At 56.6% G+C, this 21,774-nt stretch overlaps 6 protein-coding genes across 6 annotated transcripts; 2 read left to right on the top strand and 4 right to left on the bottom strand.

The window, feature by feature from the left end:
* Positions 1-2,033: 2,033 nt before the first annotated feature.
* QBC33DRAFT_196209 (26S protease) lies at positions 2,034-3,944 on the bottom strand. Its single transcript, XM_060422544.1, has 4 exons — positions 3,401-3,944; positions 2,938-3,324; positions 2,412-2,868; positions 2,034-2,346 (listed from the first exon to the last, which is right to left on the bottom strand). Exons 1-4 carry the CDS (start codon positions 3,609-3,611, stop codon positions 2,226-2,228), a joined length of 1,176 nt encoding a protein of 391 aa, XP_060280921.1. The 5' UTR covers positions 3,612-3,944; the 3' UTR covers positions 2,034-2,225.
* Positions 3,945-4,941: 997 nt separating this feature from the next.
* Positions 4,942-7,645, top strand: QBC33DRAFT_456824 (uncharacterized protein; the record flags this gene model as incomplete). Its single annotated transcript, XM_060424826.1, has 8 exons — positions 4,942-5,046; positions 5,174-5,286; positions 5,345-6,181; positions 6,232-6,262; positions 6,332-6,387; positions 6,444-6,518; positions 6,612-6,808; positions 6,888-7,645. The coding sequence occupies 8 exons, from the start codon at positions 4,942-4,944 to the stop codon at positions 7,643-7,645; spliced, it is 2,172 nt and encodes a 723-aa protein (XP_060280920.1).
* Positions 7,646-8,234: 589 nt separating this feature from the next.
* QBC33DRAFT_196530 (nipped-B-like protein A) lies at positions 8,235-10,362 on the bottom strand. Its single transcript, XM_060422545.1, has 3 exons — positions 9,673-10,362; positions 9,444-9,594; positions 8,235-8,989 (listed from the first exon to the last, which is right to left on the bottom strand). The coding sequence occupies exons 1-3, from the start codon at positions 10,176-10,178 to the stop codon at positions 8,351-8,353; spliced, it is 1,296 nt and encodes a 431-aa protein (XP_060280919.1). The 5' UTR covers positions 10,179-10,362; the 3' UTR covers positions 8,235-8,350.
* Positions 10,357-12,667, bottom strand: QBC33DRAFT_546930 (eukaryotic translation initiation factor 3 subunit D). Its single transcript, XM_060428695.1, has 3 exons — positions 12,282-12,667; positions 10,983-12,219; positions 10,357-10,853 (listed from the first exon to the last, which is right to left on the bottom strand). The coding sequence occupies exons 1-3, from the start codon at positions 12,490-12,492 to the stop codon at positions 10,562-10,564; spliced, it is 1,740 nt and encodes a 579-aa protein (XP_060280918.1). The 5' UTR covers positions 12,493-12,667; the 3' UTR covers positions 10,357-10,561.
* A 380-nt stretch (positions 12,668-13,047) lies between these two features.
* On the bottom strand, positions 13,048-14,553 carry QBC33DRAFT_561735 (AP-1-like transcription factor; the record flags this gene model as incomplete). Its single annotated transcript, XM_060430155.1, has 5 exons — positions 13,048-13,135; positions 13,262-13,645; positions 13,715-14,179; positions 14,251-14,338; positions 14,421-14,553. 5 exons carry the CDS (start codon positions 14,551-14,553, stop codon positions 13,048-13,050), a joined length of 1,158 nt encoding a protein of 385 aa, XP_060280917.1.
* A 1,296-nt stretch (positions 14,554-15,849) lies between these two features.
* QBC33DRAFT_196952 (1-acyl-sn-glycerol-3-phosphate acyltransferase) lies at positions 15,850-17,409 on the top strand. The gene is made up of 2 exons (XM_060422546.1): positions 15,850-16,703; positions 16,926-17,409. The coding sequence occupies exons 1-2, from the start codon at positions 16,163-16,165 to the stop codon at positions 17,375-17,377; spliced, it is 993 nt and encodes a 330-aa protein (XP_060280916.1). The 5' UTR covers positions 15,850-16,162; the 3' UTR covers positions 17,378-17,409.
* Positions 17,410-21,774: the final 4,365 nt, after the last annotated feature.

Raw genomic sequence — 21,774 nt, 5'->3', positions numbered from 1 at the left:
CTCAGTTGGCAGGTACTCGGATTCCTTTTTTGATTTCCATTTCCTCTTTTCCTTTTTTCCAATCAACTGTCAAGGAGAGAAAGAGAACCAGAAAAGTCAAGGTAAACAGGCAAATAGATGTCTTGGTCACAAATTATAGGCTTGTGGCCTGACCAAAGATCTAATTCTGGGTTCTCTACGTTGTACTCCTTGATGCGTGCGGTACGAGTATCTCTGATACGAGTGAGACAGAGGCTAGGTACAGTACACTGTACCCACCTCAGTTATCGCCCGCCTCTGGCCTTGTATGGCTCCCGGTGCACTAAAACACATTCGCAATGGAATCTGCTCTCTCTTGAGCTCTCTAGACCCCGGCCAACGTCCCAATGACTACACTTACCAAGCCCAAGCCCTGCTACTCTTCATGCGTTGGATCCTTGGCCATGTGGCACGACATCTACACCGCAAAAGGTAGGGAGCCAGTTAGTCAGATTCTCACCGCTGATGCCAATGCTGATACCACTGCTGATACCAATGCTAATACTACAATCCTCATGCCATGCTGACGCTGATGCTGACAGTGACAGACACTAGTACTGGAGCTGAAGTTGAAGCTGAACCTGAGCTGATGCCTGACCTGAGTTCCTCTCGTCCACTTGCACCTTTTTTTTTTGTTTCCTCTTTCCCCATGCTGTCCTTTTTTTCCCCTTTCCGCTGGCTGTTGAAACTTGCAATCGTGGATCCTTCAAATCACAGCTTCCTTGGCCTCTCAGGCGACGCCGAGTCGTAATTGTGGAGATGTTGGGCATCATGTGGAAGCTCCCAGTCCTGACAATGGAACCCGCTTTCCCTGGCGCGGAGTGTACGGAGGTAGTACTAACGGTATATAAGGCACTTTGTCATGATCGTCTTTCATCCATAAGTTAAACCTTACCTAATTTTGCCAGAAATCAGCTGCAGTTTCGACCTAATCTCGATCCTTTCCTCTTGAATCTCGGTCCCTTCCATGGCTTGGCTCCAAGCGGCCGCAAGTGTGCCTCCTCGGTACTAGCCCGAGGCAAGAACTGCACTAATCAATCAAATGATAGCATTTATAAAGCCCTCTCGGACTTGCCCTGGACTGACTCGCTGGCCATGACGTTGGCCGCTAATAAAACCAATTGTAGACTACCAACCTGTTGTTGTCAGCAAGCTGATAGCGCTATCTTAATCTCTGCCAGGAACCGCCCAGTTTTCCGCCCGTGGCGCAGCCGAGGTGTGGATCGAGTCGATGGAGACCCGCGCTTGAACGAATGTACAGCCCCAAGCCAAGGACCGAATCGAAGAAAAAGGGGCAACCTGCGCGGATCATCGTCGCCTAAGAATAGCCCACCGGTGCCGGGTCGCGCTAACAAGTCCGGACACGAGAGAGCTCCGTAGACCAAGGGAGAAGGGAGCTTGCAGGAACGGGTAGATTATGCCCTGTGATGTCAAATTGGCGCGTCCCCTCCTTGTCGTCGTCGACCCTTGTGGGACGAACCACACTACGCTAGGAAAGTCTTGGACACGAGGCTGAAAAGACGGCAAACTTGCTCGATTCGGGTCATTGGCTTGGCTAGCAGAGGTTCTCGGATCCTCGGATTCCCGGATTCCCGAGTCTCCCTTGAGTTGTGAGGCCTCATCAGTGACCAGACGAACTAACTTGGCCTTCCTGCGTTTAGTCCCCTGTCCAGAAATCACCGAGTGGTATCGTAACCGTATCATCACCCCCACACCGTACCCAAACGGTCGAACAGGACGGTCACAAAGAACAAAGCCACGGGGTCGTAGAGTATCAGTCATACAACCTTGAAAACCCGGTCTCGAGCATGGGAGGGGCGTCATCCGGGAGGGGCTAGTCCTACACTACTCGCGCGCTCTTGCAACATTGTGTCGGAGAGCTGCATGGTGCACATTGGGGGTCCAGTTCAGGGGACACAGCAAACGTGGGACGAAGAGTAGGCCACCAGAGCTGGCGTCCTTACTAGTGTAACATCAGCCAAGGCAACTGGGAATGCGGTGGCGAGCCACATGGCTCCGCAGGGAAGGCTAAAATTCTCTATCACTTCAGGCTCCCAAACCCCCTCTCCTGGATCGGATTCCTAGTAGTACAGTATTACAGTCGAGTGCTGGGTTCGTGAGCCGACACTTGGCTTGGCAGTCACTCCCGCCGCTCCAAACCGGGCCTCGTAGCCTCGTGTGTCTCTCGTGTCGCCCTCGGACCCTCATCACAGCTTCTGATACTCGAGTTTGCCTTCGAGCTTCTTCGATTCCGCAACCTTGCGGACCGCCTTGTTGAAATCGTCCTGGGTCACCGCCTCCCGATAATCCTTGATGGCAAACAGGCCGCTAGAAGCATTACGGTCAGTATACATCTCCCCCATGGCGAGAGGCATAGCAGGTGTCAAACTTACGCCTCGGTGACGACGTTGCGCAGATCTGCTCCGTTCAAACCGTCGCTCATCTTGACGACGCTCTCAAAGTCAATGTCCCCCTCCGTGACGACACTTGAGGCATGGATCTTGAGGATCTCCAACCGGCCCACCTCATTGGGCAGTGGGATCTCAATCTTCCGGTCGAGGCGTCCGGCACGGAGCAACGCGGGGTCCAAGGTGTCGGGCCTGTTCGTCGCCATGATGATCTTAGTCTTGCCGAGATAGTCGAAGCCATCGAGCTGGTTTAGCAGCTCCATGAGGGTCCGCTGAATCTCTCGATCGGCCGAGGTGCCCTCGCTGAAACGCCGTCCTCCAATGGCGTCAATCTCGTCCATGAAGATGATGCACGGCTCGTGCTCCTTCGCGTATCCGAACATCTCGCGAATCAGGCGGGCAGACTCTCCAATGTACTTATCGACGATGGCGGACGATACAACTGCAGTAGAGCGCGAGGCGTCAGTAACCTGTGGGAAACCAAGGGTAGGAACCTCGTGACCCAACTAACCCTTGAGGAAGTTCGTCTCCAAGCTGCTCGCCACAGCCCTCGCAAGCAGTGTCTTTCCGGTTCCTGGCGGCCCGTAGAGCAGGACGCCCTTCGGGGGCTTGATTCCAACCCGCAAGAACAACTCGGGGTTCTTCAAGGGCAATTCTATGACCTCTCGCAACTCTCGGATCTGTTCGTTGAGCCCGCCAATACCAGCGAAGCTGACCTGGCCGGGATCCTCGAGTGACATGTTGTAAACGAGGGGGTCGACCTCACGGGGCAACATCCGCATGATCGTGAGCGTTGTCATATCAAGCGCTACACGAGTTCCCTGCTTGAGTTTCGCCTTGTCGACTTTGGAGCGGCAGCCGACCACGTATCTCGGTCCGGAAGATGCCTTGACGATAACTATAGAAGTCGCGGGGAATAATGTCAGCACATGTCATAATTAAAGTGTCACCCGGCGGTAGGCAGCGGAACCCACATCTCTCGTCGTCCAGCTGCTTCAGAACCTCGCCGATGATCTGGCCAACGCTTTGTAACGCCTTGATGTTGTCTTCTGTCTGGTCGAAATCCTTTTGTAGCCCCTTGATCTCCAGCCGCAGGGACTTCAGCTTTGCCTCCCATTCCCGCGACTCGATCAGCTTCGCCTTGAAGGAGTCGAGCGCGTGCTCCCGCTCTTGATCGGAGGCCATAGCTTCCGGGAAGGTGTGTCGTCGGGGTAGGTAGGGTTTGCGGCAATCGAAATAGTATCGTCAGTGTAGTGCAGGAAGCCCTAAGAAGTAGGTGTGCAGAAGGTGAGATCTAGTGGCTGCGACCGGTGGGTGAAAGATTGTCGATGTTCAGAGATTCGTCGTGTTGGGCTGGTCGAGGTGTTGATTCAGTGCAGGAGCTTACCTCAGCCTTCTGCTGCCTTGCCGTCGTGTAGCCAACAGGCAGGACCTACGGGACGGGGCAGGGTTACCTCCGTACTAGAATTTCCGTTCCGAGCTGGTAAGTTCATGCGTGCCCGGACCATGCAGCTTGGGCCACGAGCTGGAGTGGGGCCTAGCTGGAGGCGCCCTGTGCGGGTGGTCAGCTTTCATCGGTTCTCGAATCCTGGGCACTACCTCCCTTGACTATAACATATTAACCTCACCTAACCTAACAATTGCTTATTATTTTGACATACTTCTACCTTTAGTGTATGTCGACTGGGTAGGTATCATATACGGGTACACAGTAGCAGTGTACATGATCTGCGGGTCAGCAGACAGGCAAGGCAAACTCCGGTTCATTCCCCATTCGCCTGAGCAAAGTGTCACAGGCCCGAGAAGAAGCAAGACGCCAATTATGTGAGATGATCGTGCCTATCAGCTATGCTGCCTCGGGGGTACCCGTAACCAAGGGGTTGCTATGAGGAATCTTGACGTGATTCAATTTGGGCCTGGTTGGTGACGACGGCTCCTATTGTTCCTCCCAAAAACCGAGGGCATGTTCAATGACGTAGCTTTTGCTGATTCCAAGGCAGCTCCATCCAATCCCAGACACAATAGCAACCGTCTAGAGCTGTAGAGCTGCTGTAATTTCTTCACCTCTCGCATACCACATATACCGGCTTGACCGGTCACAATTGCTTTACTTCTCCAATCGCGCCACACTACAGGTAGCTTATGGGAGAATCCTCGACGATCTCGGCCCGGCTCACAGAGCTTCCCTAGATTTGCCCTCAAGGAAGTGGCCGTTGGCGGCTCCTTCACCTGCCTCTTCTCCTCGTTTCGTTCCCCTCACATTCCTATCCGTCCTGCCGTCGTACTCGGCCAGATTAGCCTTAGCCCTCAACGAAGTATCACCTCCCGCCATTTGCTCTAGGGGGGGAAATTGGGATCCTGTGATAGCAGCACTGTGGCTGCAGCTGCAGGGAGACTATCCGTTTCAAGTGAAATACCACGCTCCCTGAGCTGTGCGGATGGATATAATCTACGCCGGAATCTTCCCCGGATACCAACCCTATATTTCCCCGCCGAGTGTCAGCCTATCGAGACTATGAGCAGCGAGCTGTCTCCCACCCTAGGCGGCCTCGCATCGGACTACAGTGCCTCGCCGTCGTCGGGGAGCCAGAGGAGAGAGAGGGGGGCAATTGCCGCACAGGTCAGTTCCGATCAAGCGACCTGTTTGAGCCGGATCTTCAGTGCATTTCACACACACTCTCGCCTGGTTCTGGACCTCCAACTCGCATGACTTTGACTCTCTTCAACGTCTAACCCGGACTGCCTAGGCGTGCGACACATGCCGAAGTCGGAAGCAGAAATGTGATGAGCAGCGGCCGACTTGTGGCACGTGCCAGAAGTTCGGTCTCGAATGCAATTATCGCCAGCCTCAACCGACCAAGTGCGTTCGTTGCAAGTCGTCGGGGCTCTCATGCCACCTCCACTGACAGTGAGTGCAGAAAAGACAAGACCCTGGCGGAGATACTAAACCGTATCAAAAGCCTCGAGGGCAAAATTGATGACCTGAGTATGCGGGCCCTGTTCCCCGCGACGACCGTATCGACCGTTTCGACCGCGGGCACGTCTGCTTCTTCTGGTCCAGTCACTTTTGGACAAGCCGGCCCACTGGGGAATCCCATCTACCATGTCCCTCCTGGCACGTCGAACACAGTGCCCCAAAGCGAGGACCATTACAAGTACGTCCCGTCGGTTCACCAGATGCTTGGATGGCCGATCTTGCAGCAGGTTCTCGATTCGATCCAGCCAAAAACAGGCGTAGATTTTTCCAATGTCGCACGAGATGGGCCAGCAATGCTTCTCGGGCTGCGGGAGAATAGCCAACGGCTACGTCTAGAGGCCGACGGGGCACATGCTCACGATCTCCCCCACGGCTTGCCGATGGAGGGGGAGGGCGCTACGTCCTTCACCATCCCAAGCTTAACCTGGGATTCCATGCAGCGACTGTGCAATGCCTACTTTGATACCTTCAACATGATCTATCCGATCCTGGATCGGCAATCATTCTTGTCCGAGACCATGACCTCGATCGTCAGCGACGGCTTCAATGAGGGGATGGCATCGACCCTGGCTCTTCTCATCGCTGCGTTGGGAGAAGTCGCAATTGCCGCCGTCCATGGCGTCCCCATCCACATGTCCAACGGCAGACCCAGCGGGATCAAGGGTGGGACTGCGACTCGACCCCCTGGGCTGTCTCTATTTAACGAAGCCAGAAAAAGAATGGGCTTCAACCTCGCTGATTGCAGCCTCGAGAATGTCCAGGTATTCGCTCTGGCAGGGTATGTCTCGGGCGTTTCCTTGAAGCCTGCTCTTCTAACCGGCGCGGCAGCCTGTATTATGGAACTGCCTGTTGCCACATGGTGTGTTTCTCTCTCCGAGCATCAAAGAGACAAATGTCGTCGGTTTGGTCCTTGCTCACACCAGATCAGGAATGTTGGAGAATGACTATATCAGCATCGCTCGCGTGTCGAGCTTTGGTTATGAGGTAGAGCTATCCCGTCTGAATATCCAAGGCTCAGCCACCCTCTAAATCCGTAATAGCAACCCTGCAGAGCTATCCTCTCCACGAGGAGACCTGGTCCGGCGAATATTCTGGCACTGCTTGATCATGGAGACGTATGGGATCCCACCGGACCTGCTTTTCCCTTTATTTTTTCTTTGCGAGCCCATATACGGGCAGACCATCTGACACGCCAATGTTTTGTCTAGGGCCCTGCATCTTGAGCTTGGATTACCCCTGACCGGCCTCGAAACGCTGGAGCACGTTGTCGGCCTACCCGACTTCAGCGGCCCCTTTTCCCACGAAGACTATCTCGGAAATGAAGGTTCGCATTTTCAAGAACACTTTGCGTCTCAGATCGTCCTGAGGCGTCTGGTAGTCGACTTCCATAACATTCTAGGCCAAGGTCAGTGGTAAAATCTGTTGACCGATATGCGCCATCCGAGATTGGGATACTAGATACTAGCTCAAAACGACGTTACCAGAACCTTCCACTACCGCATCGACGCCATTCACGCCCAGCGGCTCCCCAACGCCACCGACAGCCGTCAACCCGGCGACCATCAAGCGGTTCGCCCTCCAGCTCGACCAGTGGCACGGCATGCTCCCAGCCAGCCTCAGATGGCCGGAGGACTCCCCCGGCGCCTTCCCGGGCTCCCCACCAGTAAACCCCACCTACGACGAGCCCTCAAACACGACCACGAAGTCGACCGAGACGACCACCACGACCACGACCACGACGACAACCGCCCCCCTCATGTTCACCACCGACCTCGACGCGCCCCCAACAGCCTACCCCTACGGCCTGGACATCCAAGCCGCCCTCCTCCGCTCGCGCTACTACCACGCCAAGTACCTCATCCACCGCCCCTTCCTCTACAAAGCCCTCCACCACCCCGACGCCCTGACCGCCGACGACGCCGCCGGGGCCGCGACCTGCCTCCGCGCGGCGCTGCGCTGGCCCGTGACCATGTCGCCGGCGCACTCGCGCAAGCGCCTCCTGCCCTGCCTCTTCTTCTGGACGCAGAACGCACTCGGCGTCCTCGTCGTGCTGCACCTCAGCACGTCGTCGCCGGCGCTGGCCCGCGTCCGCGCCGCGCTCTGCGGCGACCGCTTCGAGTTCGAGGCCCGCGAGACGGTCGGCCTGTGCATCGACTGGGTGCGCGATCTCGGCGCCGCCGACGGGGCCACGGGCTGGGCTTGGGAGGTCGTGAGGGCGTTGTATGGGTTGGATGAGGTGTAGGGTTGAGGGCGGCGAGGTTGAGTTGTTTTTGCGAACTAGTGATTTGTTGCGTTGTTGTTGTTATTGCTAGTGAAGGGATGATTATGAGGGGTGATTCATAAAGCTTGGTCATAGCAACCATATACCATCGTCGTTAGAATCAATGCATCTATCTCTGAACCAGACGGATATGCTCCTGTGACTAGATGGATTGATTGGTAAAGGCACAGCTACATTGCCCATCGAATTGTGTCATGATCCTACCGCTTCTTATCCGAACCCTGTGCCATTGCTAGGACTATTCCATGCTTTGATGAAGCATATCGATCAAGTTCTGGTAGTGAGATAAAATCGGTATCTGCTAGGGGATTGCATTGTGCAGCCAACCAGAAGCGCCTGACTGGTTTCTATCTCGTGCCAGCCAACCTCGCAAATGACAAAGTCATGATAGGGGTAGTACTCGGACCACCACTCAGCTCGGATACAGCACGGCATATCCCATATAGTCCCGACCCAAAGCTAAGGCAAGAGACTCAACCATCTCTCGACAAGCCCATTCTGCTGTTCAGCCATGGGGCAAAGGCAGAAGAAGACTTGATGGCTTCGTTCCTTCCGCACATCAATCCCCCAACCTACTACCCGAAAGCAGGCTGAGCCAGCTCTCGCCCCGCAAAGCAAGGGCTCAAACTAAAGCACATAACCCAACAGCCCAACCACCCCCCGCTCTCAACCCCCCTCCCACCTCCTCAACAACCCAACCTGCCAGCCCCTAAACTCCCTCTCTGCCGGCGGCAACAACGCGGTCCCGACCTCTAGCTCCGCCGCCACGGCGGCGACGGCGTCGGCGGGGAGGCCGCCCACCTCCTGTACGTCGGACGCGACGGCGTCGAGCATGCGGTCCGCCTCGGCCGCGCCGACGGTGCGGTAGAGCAGTTTCATGGCCGGGACGGGCGTGGTCGGGTCGGCGAGGGCCGTCGACGAGTAGCGGATGGTGTTGTTGAGGGTCCAGAGGTGGAGCGAGGCCGTTGCGGTGGCGGGGGCGGAGGCGGGCCCGCCTTCGGGGATGGGGACGAGGAGAGATTTGGAGGAGCCGGAGCGCGAGGTGGTCGCGATCAGGGTTGCGGATAGGCACTCGGCGACGGTGGGCTGGGGTGGGAGTTGAGACGGAAGGGAGGTGGCCGATTCCTTGGTCGTGCATGACACTTGCCATTTGAAGAGTGTGACGGCCGAGGTCCTTTGGTTGAAATATCCCAGCCGAGCTTCACAGCCAGCACAGGATATATGGATGGTTCGGCGAACGTCGTCCGCTTCCTCTTCCATCAGGGCAGACCTATCTGTTGACCCCGTTCCCGAGGCCAGCGAATACTACCAGCCCATACACCGTCAGTTGATTCTGCCAATTCTGTCAAGCAATCGTTGACCGACGGTACCCGCCGGTATGGGCTCATCAGGAAAGTAGGTACTAAGTATGTCCCTCCGATAAATCACAAGCAATCCTAGACTCCGGAATGGCTCGGTGAAATGCAGAGGCCAGTCCATCTACCGAGACAGCTACGAACCCTCACGGCCCTTGCGAGACACAGGGGTTCGTTGGCTGTCCGGCAGCCTGCCAGGCAGGAAGGATAGGTGGTTGCTTGCTTTTGGGCAGTTGTATCGGTGACCAGGCCACCAGGGGGACGGGTTGTCCTGGCCTAGCCGCCTTCTTTTATGCCCCAGACGGTGTATATATGCAAAGGAAAGTAGAGGAGGAGGAAGAGAATGTAACACATGCGGCTGGAGGAGCAGCACGAGCGGCAAGGAGAAAAAATGCAAAACTCACCAAGATACCCTCACAATCCCCCTCAGAAAACAAGAACGACGTCAAGTCCACAAACCCAACACCCTCCTGTGCCGATATGGCCGAGTCGGCACCATATCCTCTAGCAGCAAGGCTCTTCTCATCCGCCCGCCCATCCGCCTCCCCATGGCCACCACCCTGTCCATGGTCGTGCTCCTCGTCCCCATCCCCATGTCCATGCCCGTGCCCGTGCCCGTGCCCATGCCCATGCCCATGCCCATGCCCGTGATCCCCAGGCTTATGACAGTGCCAAAACTCCATCATCTCAGCCCAATTCTCGCTCGGCAGGTCCTTCCACGCACGCACCCTCCCCACGCCCACTACCAATCCACCGCACCCACGACAGCCCACCGGCCCGCCCGGCAGCAGCGCCGTGGCCGGCCAAGGGACGGCATCCAGGTCCGAGCGGTGCTGCTCCTGCCGCACCTGGTGGCCCGGCGCGAGGAGGAGGAGGGGCAGTCTCCACGCCAGGGACGACGAGGGTGCTGCGGACGGGATGGGCAGGGCCGAAGGAGGGGCGGCGACGCGCGCGGGGAGGGCGAGGCTGGCGTCGAGGCCGTCGTGGCGGAGGCGGATGGTGGAGCCGTTCGGGGCGACGGTCGCGGCGGTGGAGGCGTTGGCGGGCGACGACAGGGAGGCGGCGACGGAGACCTGGCGGATGTTCTGGAGGAGCTCGGCGTAGATGGAGATTCCCGGCGGCGGAGGAGGGCTGGCCATCTTGGAGGTTGAGCGTGGGGATTGGTAAGAAGTGAATGATGGTCGGAAAGAGAGAGGGGTTATTGTCTCATGGAATGGAATACATGGCTGAAAAATCGAGCGGTGAGCTTCTTACTCATAAGCTGCCGCGGCTCAATTGTTTACTCTGGCTTGGGAAGAAAGCTTTTGAAAAGGTTTGCCCAGATGTTCGAGCTCTTCAAAATGCGAGGTGAAGTCAGAATTATATGGTCTGTGCGCACGGCACAGTGTGCATTCTGCTATCCACGAACCTCCTGTTGTTCCATTTTGACCCGCCGTATCTATGCCTCAGCACTACATGGAATATGACCCCGGCCTCTTTACCTATTTTCCTCTCCCGAGACTTCGTAAACAAGCGCCCGAAACTATTCCTCTGCCTCGGCCGGCTCCTCAACCTCGTCAGCGTCGTCCGCATCCTCGTCGAAGCTCGTGGCCGGGACGGCGTAGAGGCGCAGGATGGACTTGTTGGGGTCCTTTACCAGCACGAACTTGCTGTCCTCCTCGCGGCTGAGACACATGTCGGCAATGGTGCGGACAATGCCCCAGCCGTTGGACAGCGACAGGTTCATCTGGTTGGCGAAATCGCGGGGCTTCCAGCCTATAACGCCCAGGATGACGTGCTTATCGTTCGACTTGGGGTTGGCACGGGACACGAAGCTGTCGAGGAGTAAGCCGGTTAGCGTAGGTCCTTCGCAGCAGAAGACATAACAACAGGGGGCACGGAAAAAACACGGAAGAAACACGCAAGAAACACGCAAGAAACACGCAAGAAACACAAAAACTCACCCAAGCTTCATGACATCCGCCTTGGCCAGGATGCTCTGCACTGTCCACCTCGCCAGCTTGACGCTGTTGTTCTTCATCTCGGTGGCGACGACAGCACCGCGCTGGCTGAGGAGCTTGGTCCGCCAGTCGAGCGCGCCGCCACTGCCCTGCGCCTTGCTGTCGAACTCATTGAGCGCGTGGACGGTGACGAACTGGTCCTCGCCGCTTATCGCGTTCTTCTGGACCGCATCGAGTTCTGTCCGGACGATCAGGTAAACGGGCTCTCCATCGCTAGTCGAGAGATCGAATTTCCTGTACTTGTACGCCTTGGAAGCCGGCGGCGCCGTCTCCTCGGACGCGTTGTAGAAGGGGTTCTCGTGCTCCATCTCGACCTTCTGCCTCTCGTTCTCGAGGACGACCTGGTTGGCGAAGTTGTGGTTGATATAGGTGGCTTCCTCCGCCAGCGCGGCCGGCTGGTTGATCACGTCCTTGCTGCCCTCGGAGGCATCGAGCGGGGCGTCGGCGGCGTTCTCGTTGACGGTCACCATGTCCAGCGCGGCGTTGTCTCGCTTGTCGAGGAAGATCTTGTTGCCGTGGCGCACAATGACGATATCCCAGGGATAGACCGAGCGAGACGAGCACATGAGCATGGAGAGAACGCTATCTGTGGCGAAGATGGTCGCCTCGTCCTTCTCGGCGAGCTCCTGGATGACCGGGTCCGACGAGGTGGTCACATTGTACGCCGCACGATCCATGACGTTCAGCTTCCGCTCTGTCGCCTTGACGGGCTGCTTGTCGTAGGACCGGTCGTAGTAGTAGACGAAGCCGTAGCCGTCGATATCCTCGCCTTCGTCGGCGTCCAGGTTCAGCTTGCTCAGGCGGTTGAAGTCAATCTCCTCAAGCAGATTCCAGTCCGCCTTGATGTTGATGGAGGCGTCCCTGTTCCTAGCAGGCTTGTCGTAATCCTTCCAGCCAAAACGCCTACCCCTAGCACCAGCATTGCCCCGGCCACCGCCCCGATTGTCATATCCGCCGCCGTATGGTTGACCCCGTCCGGAGCGCTGGAACTGTTGGCGACCCCCCCTGGCGTCCCCGCGTTGTCCCCGCTGGCCACGACCGCCGCGTGTGAAGATGGCTCCACGGCCGAAGCGTGACTTGCCGGTGTCGCGGACGTTGCTGACAACCGAGAAGGAGGACTCGTCCTCAGCAGCTGGCGCGGCGAAGAGCGAGGCTGTACCAGCGCCGTATACTTGCTGATCTATACGCGGAAGAACCGTCAGCACCAAGACCCAGATGGAACTCAAACGACAAAAGCATTACCTCGATAGTTTCTATTGTACTGCATACGGCCGCCACGGCCATCCCTTCCGTCCTTGCCATCGGCGGTCCAGTCGGCCATGCGGCCCAGCTTGTCGCCCTTGGAGAACGGGGCATACGGGACGCCGTCGAGGGTGGTCTCCGAGGTCACCGGAGGACCCCATCCCGGACCCTCGGGAAGGGCGCCAATCAGGTCGCCTAAGGAAGACTCCATTCTTATCGCGACGCCTGAGGGTGGTGATATTTCTGGATTCGAAGGCAGTAAATACCGTTCCGGTTACTGATGGGCTGAAAATTAGGGCGCGGAGCAGTCGTTGTGCAGCGCCTGGAGTTTTCAAGTTGAGAGGCGGAATTCGTCGAGGTTTCGAAATTCAATCGAAAATCGAGAATATCGTTGGTGGGGTGTTATTGTGGGGCTGCGGGCAGGTGTGGGCAGGCGCCGCTGCGGCAGGCGAAAATTTCGGTGTGCCAACATTTCGGTGTACCAATTCGCCCTGAGCTCTCACCTAGGTGTCTAGGTGTGTAGCTTCTGTCTTGATCGATCGTCTCTGCCGGGCCACAGTAGCGTCTGAGTAGATAACATGTATTAATGTCAATAAAAGTACCAAGAACGAGTTAAACTCCACAAATCCAGAAAAGGTCCCGCCGCTCAGCCCCCGTAACCAACTTTTCTGAAGCCATATATTTATTCCACTTTACGCCTGGTCATCGAAACGCCAAAACGAAATGAGAAGGGTCTCACAGCATCTCAACAATCAAAAGACCGCTCTCAGTAGACCGCTCCCATCTCGGACTTCATTGAGAATAAGTTCTCCAGAGCATCCCTCACTTCAAACTCCTCCATTACAGCGCCAAATCTGCCAAGGGTGTCAGCGTATTTCAGTGGTCTTCTCCAAGCAGAATTCGAACTGGACGCATGCAAACAGCGTATACGAGGAACAAGGGGCGGGGACGGGGACGAGAAAGATGAAAGGGAGACATACCCATAGCACCGAACCTTACTCCCCAACTCCTCCGACAACCTAGCAAAATCCTTGGTCCTCAGCTCCGCCAGCCTCGGGTGGGCGAGGACCATGCCCCAGGCCATGACGGGCGTGATCTCCCCGTCGAGGTTCAGCCTCGTGCTGAGGTCCAGCAGCGTGGCCAGGTCGCCCTTGCTGAGCTCCCACGTGCGCTGCTGGCCGTCCACGTCGCCGCCGGCACCAGCGCCGATGTTGCTGTACCCGAACGGGATGTCGGGCGTCAGCTCGGGGAACGGCTCCGGCGGGCACGACGCCATCAGCGCGTGCCCGCACGGCTCGTTGCCGCCCACCTCGGTGCCGCGTTCCAGGAGCCAGGGCATGTGGTCCATGCATGGCTTCTCGAGGCTGTGAAGCGATTTGGTTAGCCTGAACTTGTTTGTGTGAGGTTTGCCTTTCGAGGGGATGGTTTCGTACGTCAACACGAAATCAATGCCAGATTGGTCATAATCCACGCCCGGGTTCCTATATAACTGGCCTCCTCCAACACCCAATCCCGTACTGATCTGGCCCTGGCTGGAATGCTGATGATGGTGGTGATGGTGGTGGCCGGGCTGGTGGCCGGTAATCGGTGATGCGCCAGAACGCGCCGACAAGGGCGGCGGCGTGAAGGCGCTCGTATGACTCGAGGCTGCCGCCCCGCCAGACACGCTTCCGCTTGATGCATATCCAATGCTGGGGTTGCTCATCGAGTCGTCCAGCAAGCTGCTGCCGCTGGCTCCAGCCCCGGGGGTTCCATTCTGGGCGACAAGGGCCCTCAGCTGGCGGTTCTCTGCCGCGAGCCGCTCCTTGTCCTGGGAGATGTTGCTGTATATCTCCTTCAGGCGGAGCACTTCATCTTCCAGAGCCTTGATGTAGAGTTCCTTACGCTCCCGATGTGTCCTGGAGTAGTGCGCGGGTTAGCCGTTGCGCGGCATTCGATGGGCTCTGGCTTGGTGCAGTCGCCTGCTTACCTCTGGGCCTGTCTGTTCAGCTCTTGCCGTCGCGTCAGAGCCGGCTTGCTGTCTGGCTTCGGTCCTCGACGTTTGGCCGGGTTCCCATCTAGGGGGAAGAATCGGGGTTAGTTCGCCGATCGCGACCCAGTCAAGAAATATTGGAGAAAGTCCAATCTCTAGTTCTGTACCTCGTGTAGTTCTCTTTTCTGTCAGCGACTTGAGGAAGCCGAGATTCATTGAGGACAACGGGCCCTTGTCCTGCGCAGCTGGCCCGCCGAAATTAGATTGATTCGACTGATCCGGTGAAAGCGATGCCGCCATCGTTCCTTTTGCCCTTTTCGTGGCGCAAATAGACCTGCGGCCTCGGAGGAGGCGGTTGGCGGGGGTGGGTAAGCAGCTATCCGTCCTACGTCAGTCGTTCGCAGCACCAACCCAGCCTTCTTCGTCGAACTTCAGTTCTTAAAATTAACGATAGCGGTAAGTAGGGTTCGTCGTTAAGAAAAATCCGATCGCCGCAGGGAAATCGACAAATTCGTGGCTCCTCTGTACGCGATTACTAGGAAGGTGCGGCGAGCAAGACATCGACGTTGTCGTTCCTGCGTGATGCGGAGCGGGGCGATTTTCGAGAAAGACGGCGTTTGCTTGGAACATTGTGAAACGCGGCGAGTAGGGCAGCGTCTGAGATGGGGGCTGCTGTCCCGTGCCTGCTGGATCGTAAAGCGCTAATAGATAAGGCATTTGGCATTTTCGCGTCGGACATATTTGCCACGGTGGTATGGGAGGCATAGGTAGCGAAAGATGGAGGAAGGCAGCAATGACCAAGTTCAACGGAACCCACAGCGACGCATAGGAAAGAAAATACTGTGGCAGCAGCCTGTCAGATGTCACGAAGAAGTTCTATCTTGAATAGGTACTAATTCGATGTGAGCATGAGACCTCAATACCACCCAACATCTGATGCACCGGTGCTTCTTTTTTCTTCTGTCTCGAATCTGGGTGGATTGATCCTAGCTCCAACAGCTTCAGCCCTGCCAGGTTGATGGTCGAAGGCTTCGGCAAGGGTAGGAGCAGAAATCTGGGGAATACCCCTGGCAGAGGAAGGAAGCGTGACGGGAGGGTGGCCTGCAAGTCGGCCCCGGGATTTTTCGTGGATCTTCGCGTCTTCGCCAAACGCTCACTTGGTGCTTAGGGGTGATGGTTGTTGCCCCTTCGCCGACGGCCTCTCTGCTGACGGCCTCTCTGATCTGACCAGACTGATCGAGCCACATTACTGCGTCCTGGGTTACACCGCTGCAGGGCCGCATGTTGTAAGGCCTGGCCCTCGACAAATTATGTCAATAGCTCGGGTTGTATGCACTGGATCAACGGCCCATGTTTGTTTTATGCGGCCCCACTCGGTCCCGGGCGGGGCATTACTTTGGATGTCGGAATAGGCAAGTTGCTAGCCACAACAACTCCCGCCTGTCTTCTCCAGAGCTGTGACCTGTCAACAACGAGGTCGTGCCTCTAAGATCGACTCCCACCATCGCCAATCTCATCGGAACTCCAGCCTTGCGTCAGACGATCAGCCGCCCTGTTTCAGATCATGCACCTTAACTCAGCCGTACAACCAAGGGCATAAATCGGGAGCCCCGACTTGAAACACGTCGGCGTTATCGGACCCTTTATGGGTTTGTGCTGCCGTCCACATCGGCAGCCAGCAGAAACCTGAGTTTCTTCGACCTACACCAAAGCTGGCTCCTCCCACCCTACAAGGCTTGCCACCACTACCTATCCTAACCTTACCTGCCTATACTTCCCAGAACTAAGACGGCATCTCAGTCCCGACGCCGTGGATGACCCGGACTTCACTTCGCTAAGCCCACCCCGTAACTTCCACCCGCCCTTCCACCCGCCCTTCCACCCGCCTTCCACAGCGGCGCATCTCACCATGGGCCGCTCCCCACCGCGCCCCAGCCCCATCCCCCGCCCCCTCACCCACCTCCGCGGTCTCCTCCTCATCATCCCCTGGCTAGCCTACCTCCTCGTCGCCGACATCATCCTCTCCCTCCTGCTCCTCCTCAAGCCCTTCCGCCCAGACACCGTCTACGACGCCTCCTCGGCCGTCGCCTGGACCGTCTGGCGCTGGATCCAGGCCGTCTTCGAGGGCGCCAATGGCGCCGACGTGGAGGTGTCCGTGTCCGTGTCCATCCCGGCGACCGGGGGCGACTCCCTGCCGCCCGGCGAGTCGGCCGTCGTCGTCGCCAACCACGTCGGGTGGTGCGACTTCTACATGATCCAGGCCCTGGCCATGCGGTCCGGCATGCTCGGCCGATGCAGGTGGTTCGCAAAGGTCCAGCTGCGCCGGGTGCCTTTTCTGGGCTGGGGCCTGTGGGCCATGGGCATGCCCATGGTGAGCAGGAAGTGGATGAGGGACCGGCTGGAGCTGGATAGGGTGTTTGGGGGGATTGTGGAGAGGAGGTGGCCTGTTTGTACGTGTTTCCCTGTTTCGTCTTTTTCCCTCCCCTTGCTATTAAAGATTGAATCGAGCCTGGCTCCTACATGCATGCTTGCATATTCAACTACCTAAAGTACAACCTACCGTCCTACCTTGACAGGGTGGTGCCCCTATTTTTCTCACCGGTCGCATACTCACCTCACTTCCCCTTCCTCTTACATAACCTTGACTTCCATTTCACTAACACTCCCCCCAGGGCTCATCTCCTTCTCCGAAGCCACGCGCTTCACACCCGCCAAGTACGCCGAATCGCAGGCCTGGTGCGCCGCCAACTCGCGCCCGCAGCCGCAGCACCTGCTGTACCCGCGCACCAAGGGCTTCGTGGCGACGGTGCAGCACCTGCGCCGCGCCCCGCACGTCAGGGCCGTCTACGACGTGGCCATCGCCTACGAGCGCGACGGCCAGTGGCACATCGCCCCAGACATGTGGGAGACGCTGAGCTTGCCGCACCTGAGCCGGCCGGCTGCCGCCGAGGGAGGCCGGGGATTCCGCTTCCACGTCCACGTCAGGCGGTTCCCCATGGAGGAGCTGCCGACCGATGACGAAGGGCTGGCTACGTGGTTGGAGCAGAGGTGGGTAGAGAAGGGGGAGTGGTTGGAAGCGAAGAGGGTTGAGTGGGCTCAGGAGAATAGGAAGAAGGAAAGTTGAGGGTGGTCGTGCGTCGCGTGTCGTGTGTCTATGATGCGTACGACTGAGCTGAGGTGGTGGTGTCTATTCCTGCACACTCGTCATACGGCCCAAAAGAGGGTGGCGACGGGGCGTTATCTGGCCTGGGCCGCTTCCTCTCCGATTCCCCTGCGGCCGGAGGTGGCCTCGGTCCCGACACAGAACCGCCTCAGTAAACTTGAAACGAAACCGACATCGATAGTAGGTGTGCTTTCCCGCCTGGGAAAAGGAGCTTGGCGGTCGATCCCGTGCTGTGAAGTTAAAGGAACTTGGGAGGGCCAAACGTAACTGCCGCCCCTCAGGTTCATGTTCCGGCATGAAAGATGTGCTCATGTGCAGGCCAGATCAGCTCTCTATGGTGCCACATCGTATAATGGGGCAGGCGAATGAATCGAGAAAGGATTGTCCTCGAGTAGCACAACAGAATTGATGATGTCGCTTCAGAAGCGTTGCTTATTCGATGGGGGGTAGGGGTCCTAGTCGACTTAGGTGTGCGTCCAAAGACGAGGTCATGAGGATGATGAGGTCGTGGCTTGATCTGCCTACGTCAAGAACCGTTCCATCGGGACGCGCCTCTGATCAAATTAGTAAATGGCGGCCGGGGGGGCAGAGGACGAAGATCCCCTCATCCGAGGCCTTTGCAAGCAGCAATGTCAGGCCTGCAGATGGAAATGCAGACCCCTCTTAATGTGAGACGACCGGCGGTGCAACCCCACGTTCAATATGGAGGTGAAACAGGCAGACTGTTGTCGACGTCAGATTGGAGAAAGATCAACCTCCATGTGTACCCCATCTACCCCAAAGCAGTGTAACAACAGGTGGGGTTGGTTGGTTACCTAGGTAGGTTGGTAAGTTATTAGCTTCGATTATCATGAGGAGGACTTGTGGCAGTGATCAACGAGATACCGACGGCTGCATGTCTTTTTCATCCCTTTCCCCCTTTTCTCTTCCCCAACCTGGAAAGGACGAAAAGAAGAAGAAAAGGGGAACGAAACGACTGTGGTCACCTGTCAATCTGAGCCATTTTGCTCCCGTTCAGACTGCCATAGAACCTCCATGGAAGGCTTCTTCAGCGATCCCTGGCCCATCTCTTTAGGGGTCGGGAAAACCGGCCGCATCAAGCCCTACCGCATTGTAGAAGATTGTCCCTTGAATCCTTGATCCGCTGGTGATCCCCATTTGGGATCACACACGAGGCCACATCCACCGGCCAAGCAGAGGACAGGACGGGATGTGACTTGAGAGAAATGCACCTGCAGAAAGTAATAAAACTGCCCGTCGACTGGGTGGGTGGCCAAGGATCGTGGAACGGACTTCATCATGCGGATAGCTTTGTCCACTTACACTAGGGGGCCGGCCCCGGGAATAAGTGTACGCTAACTGGGCCTAGTAGTACCTACAATCCACTGTAATGGGCTGCATGCATGGACCAGCAAACACACCACACACCCATTTTCGTCTTTCTCCCCTCCTCCCAAGTCCGGGTCCCAAGTTTTTGCAACCCATGGAAGGCCCAGTAGCATGGCAAGTGTGGGGCATAACGGTTGGTGACCACGAGGGAAGACCAGACGACGGCACGACGGCTATCTTTCTCGAAGAGTTGTTGTGTGTGATCGGGCCTGCCATTGGAGGGGGGCCCAGCAGGGTAGGAATCTCTTTCCCCGCTGGCGATCTTGCGAGTTCTTGGCACACAAACGTGACAGCCAGAACCAGAAAGAACCTACATATAGATACAGATGGGAGGCAGAGACGGCGATGGCCAATGAGAAATTCAAGGAAACAATGGAAGCTAGCAACGGGCCAGGGGTCTAGAACCTTGCGATCAACGGCTTCCTTGCCGCGAAAAGGGTCTCCCAGTTCATGCGTTTTCGTCCTGTTTCGTCCCACCACTGCCTGCCAGACAGACGTCGTGTATGCAATCCGTAATATCTCTTGATTAATCCGAGGCCCTTGTTGCATCATCAGCCGAATAGCCTTGAAGAATTACAGCATAGCCGCTGCATGCTTATCGAGGCCTCACTCGTCATGTCCAATGCGCCTCTTCATTTCATTTGTCCAGAACCCAAGCCATGCAAAGCGCATCGCGACCCTGTCAACATCAATTCTGGCTCGCTGCAGATCCATGATGAGACCAAGTCAACCATGAAACACGCTTGAGTCCCGGTAATATGTCATGTCTTGCCCCAGCTAGTGGCCGCTGATGCGTGTGGCGATGTTCATGTTCATGGCTTTCGATGGTGAGAGAAGAGAAACATCGGCAAAAGGGGGGGGTTCAGGGTTGCGCTGGTGATGCAGTCCCCATGGCGGGGATGAGGGGTCAACAACAACCTAGGTACAAGCGAGGGATATGATGCTCAGACAGACATGTAGTCTTTGCATTCATCCATACTAACTCGTCGGTCTCTGCAGACTGGGCACCTGCTAGTTACACTGCACGGCTTCATACGCCAAGGTGGCCACTGATTTGCCCATCATGGCCCATCAATGATGCAAGCGCGCCCGGAGCAACGCTGGGCAAGCTATGCACAATGACACATAATAGTGACTCAGGGTGGCTGTACAGCGCCGGCCAATGGCGAGAGGTCCCCCCCAACTTTGTGGCATATACTTCTGTGTGATCAAAGTGATGTGCCGATCTGGGGGGTGGGCGGTAGAGGAAACTAAGGCAAGGCAAGCGTGGTAACGAGCGAGGGAAGGGAGGTTAGGTAGGTAGGTTAGGTAGGTTGGTAGGAATGTGTGGCCGTTCTCGTCTTTTGACGGTACCGAGCGAGAAGGCAGCGGTGAGATCTCAGATTGCGATGGATGTGGGAGCGGCTAAAACAACCATTTATTATTTACCAGAGGGCATTGCATATCGCTTCCTTGGGCTTTCTGACGTTCCTGGCATCCATGTAAATGCGTGGCACCAGGTTCTACACCATCTACCCGTCTGCAGGCGCGGCGGGCGTGACAAGATGACAAAATAAATAACAGGCAGCATCGATAGTAGGTAGCGTGTAGTGTGCGACAATAAGTCGGATGCAGCAGCAGCGGCGATCTGATTTGCCTCTCGCCGTCACGCTCTGGGGGCTGCACCATCACTCAAGCCATCCTACGTAACAGACGGAGCTCATGCGCGAGTGGTGCTTTTTGACTTTGGAATCAGCCAACAAGTGGCTTGACCTCTCTCCAAGAAAAGTATCAACAACTCCAAGAGCATCCGTGATCGCCTATTCCCTCGTCCTCCTCCTCGCAATTTCCGTTCTCTTGGCCATGAGTATAACACGGGAATATGCGTAATGGGTCGATGGTAGGCTGCCTGGTAAGTAGGAGAGAGGTCACGCTGGACTCGGGCCTTGATAGTGGGACATTGGTCCACTGTCCCCCTTGATTAAGGTTTGCTTGGTTGTGCGAGACAGCCACAAGCGTAAGAAATGGATTGGGGATCGTGATTCTGGGATCCTGGGGTTCGTTAAGCTCCTTTTGCCCTTTTTTTCTCTCTTCCTTTTCTTTTTTCTTTTCTTTTCATCTCGTTTCTTCCTCTGTCCCGTTGCCAGATTCCACACAGCCAATCACTCTTGAGTGGTGCATACCCGGGAGCCAGCCGAAGACGCGAAAGACGGTTCGTTCGTTGCGTGACCTGGATGAGTCAGCTGGGACTAGGCCGTTGGAAACCTAGTACGGACTAGGTAAGTATGTATATGTACTGTACAGTGTACATTCACCGGGCAGGAGCAGCCGAAGAAGACGACCTCGTGATAGGCCAAAACGGCAAATTTCCCCGCCGAAAGCAGCCCACATGCCCCACTCCACCATCAGATCCCGCTACAATTGGTCGATGCGGTCACCGTGCAGACCCTTGCAATGCCACTGGCTGCTGCCAGCCATGTGAAGCGTGCAACATTTGACCAGCACTCATTGGAACTTTCAAGCCATGGAAGGGAACGAACGGTGAAAGGCAAAGTTGGGCTAGATCATTCCGGCAACGCCAAATGACAAAGAGACCCCGCCATGAAACATACAGTAGCGCGCTGCAGCTTCCTGTGACCTGTGACGGGCAGAAGAAGTTGCGAAGGCAAAGTTAGGAAGGCAGGTGTGTGTGTACAGTAATACAGCGTACAGTGTAGGTACCGGGGTCTCTTGGCTTCCACCCAGGTTCCTTCCTGGAACATCATTCAGCCCACACACTGCAAGGGTCTGACGACAAACCACCACCACCCTCTGCTGTTATGTTGTGTTTCCACTCCTTCGAGCCGGCAACTTTTTTTTAACCCCCCTCGTGTGTCTGTTTTTCTCTTCGCTGTGGAATTGTTCGCCCAGCTCGTGCCATCAGTCTTTCTTTAGCAGTCAGTCAGCTTTCGATCAGTTTTCCCAACGACAAAGACACTCCGTCAGCTCCG

Source organism: Phialemonium atrogriseum (genome assembly GCF_030411735.1).
Source record: "Phialemonium atrogriseum strain 8032-3 unplaced genomic scaffold QBC33scaffold_23, whole genome shotgun sequence".
Taxonomy (NCBI): Eukaryota; Fungi; Ascomycota; class Sordariomycetes; order Cephalothecales; family Cephalothecaceae; genus Phialemonium; species Phialemonium atrogriseum.
The sequence above is the reverse complement of the archived record's forward strand: the minus strand, read 5'-3'. Positions and strand labels throughout refer to the sequence as shown.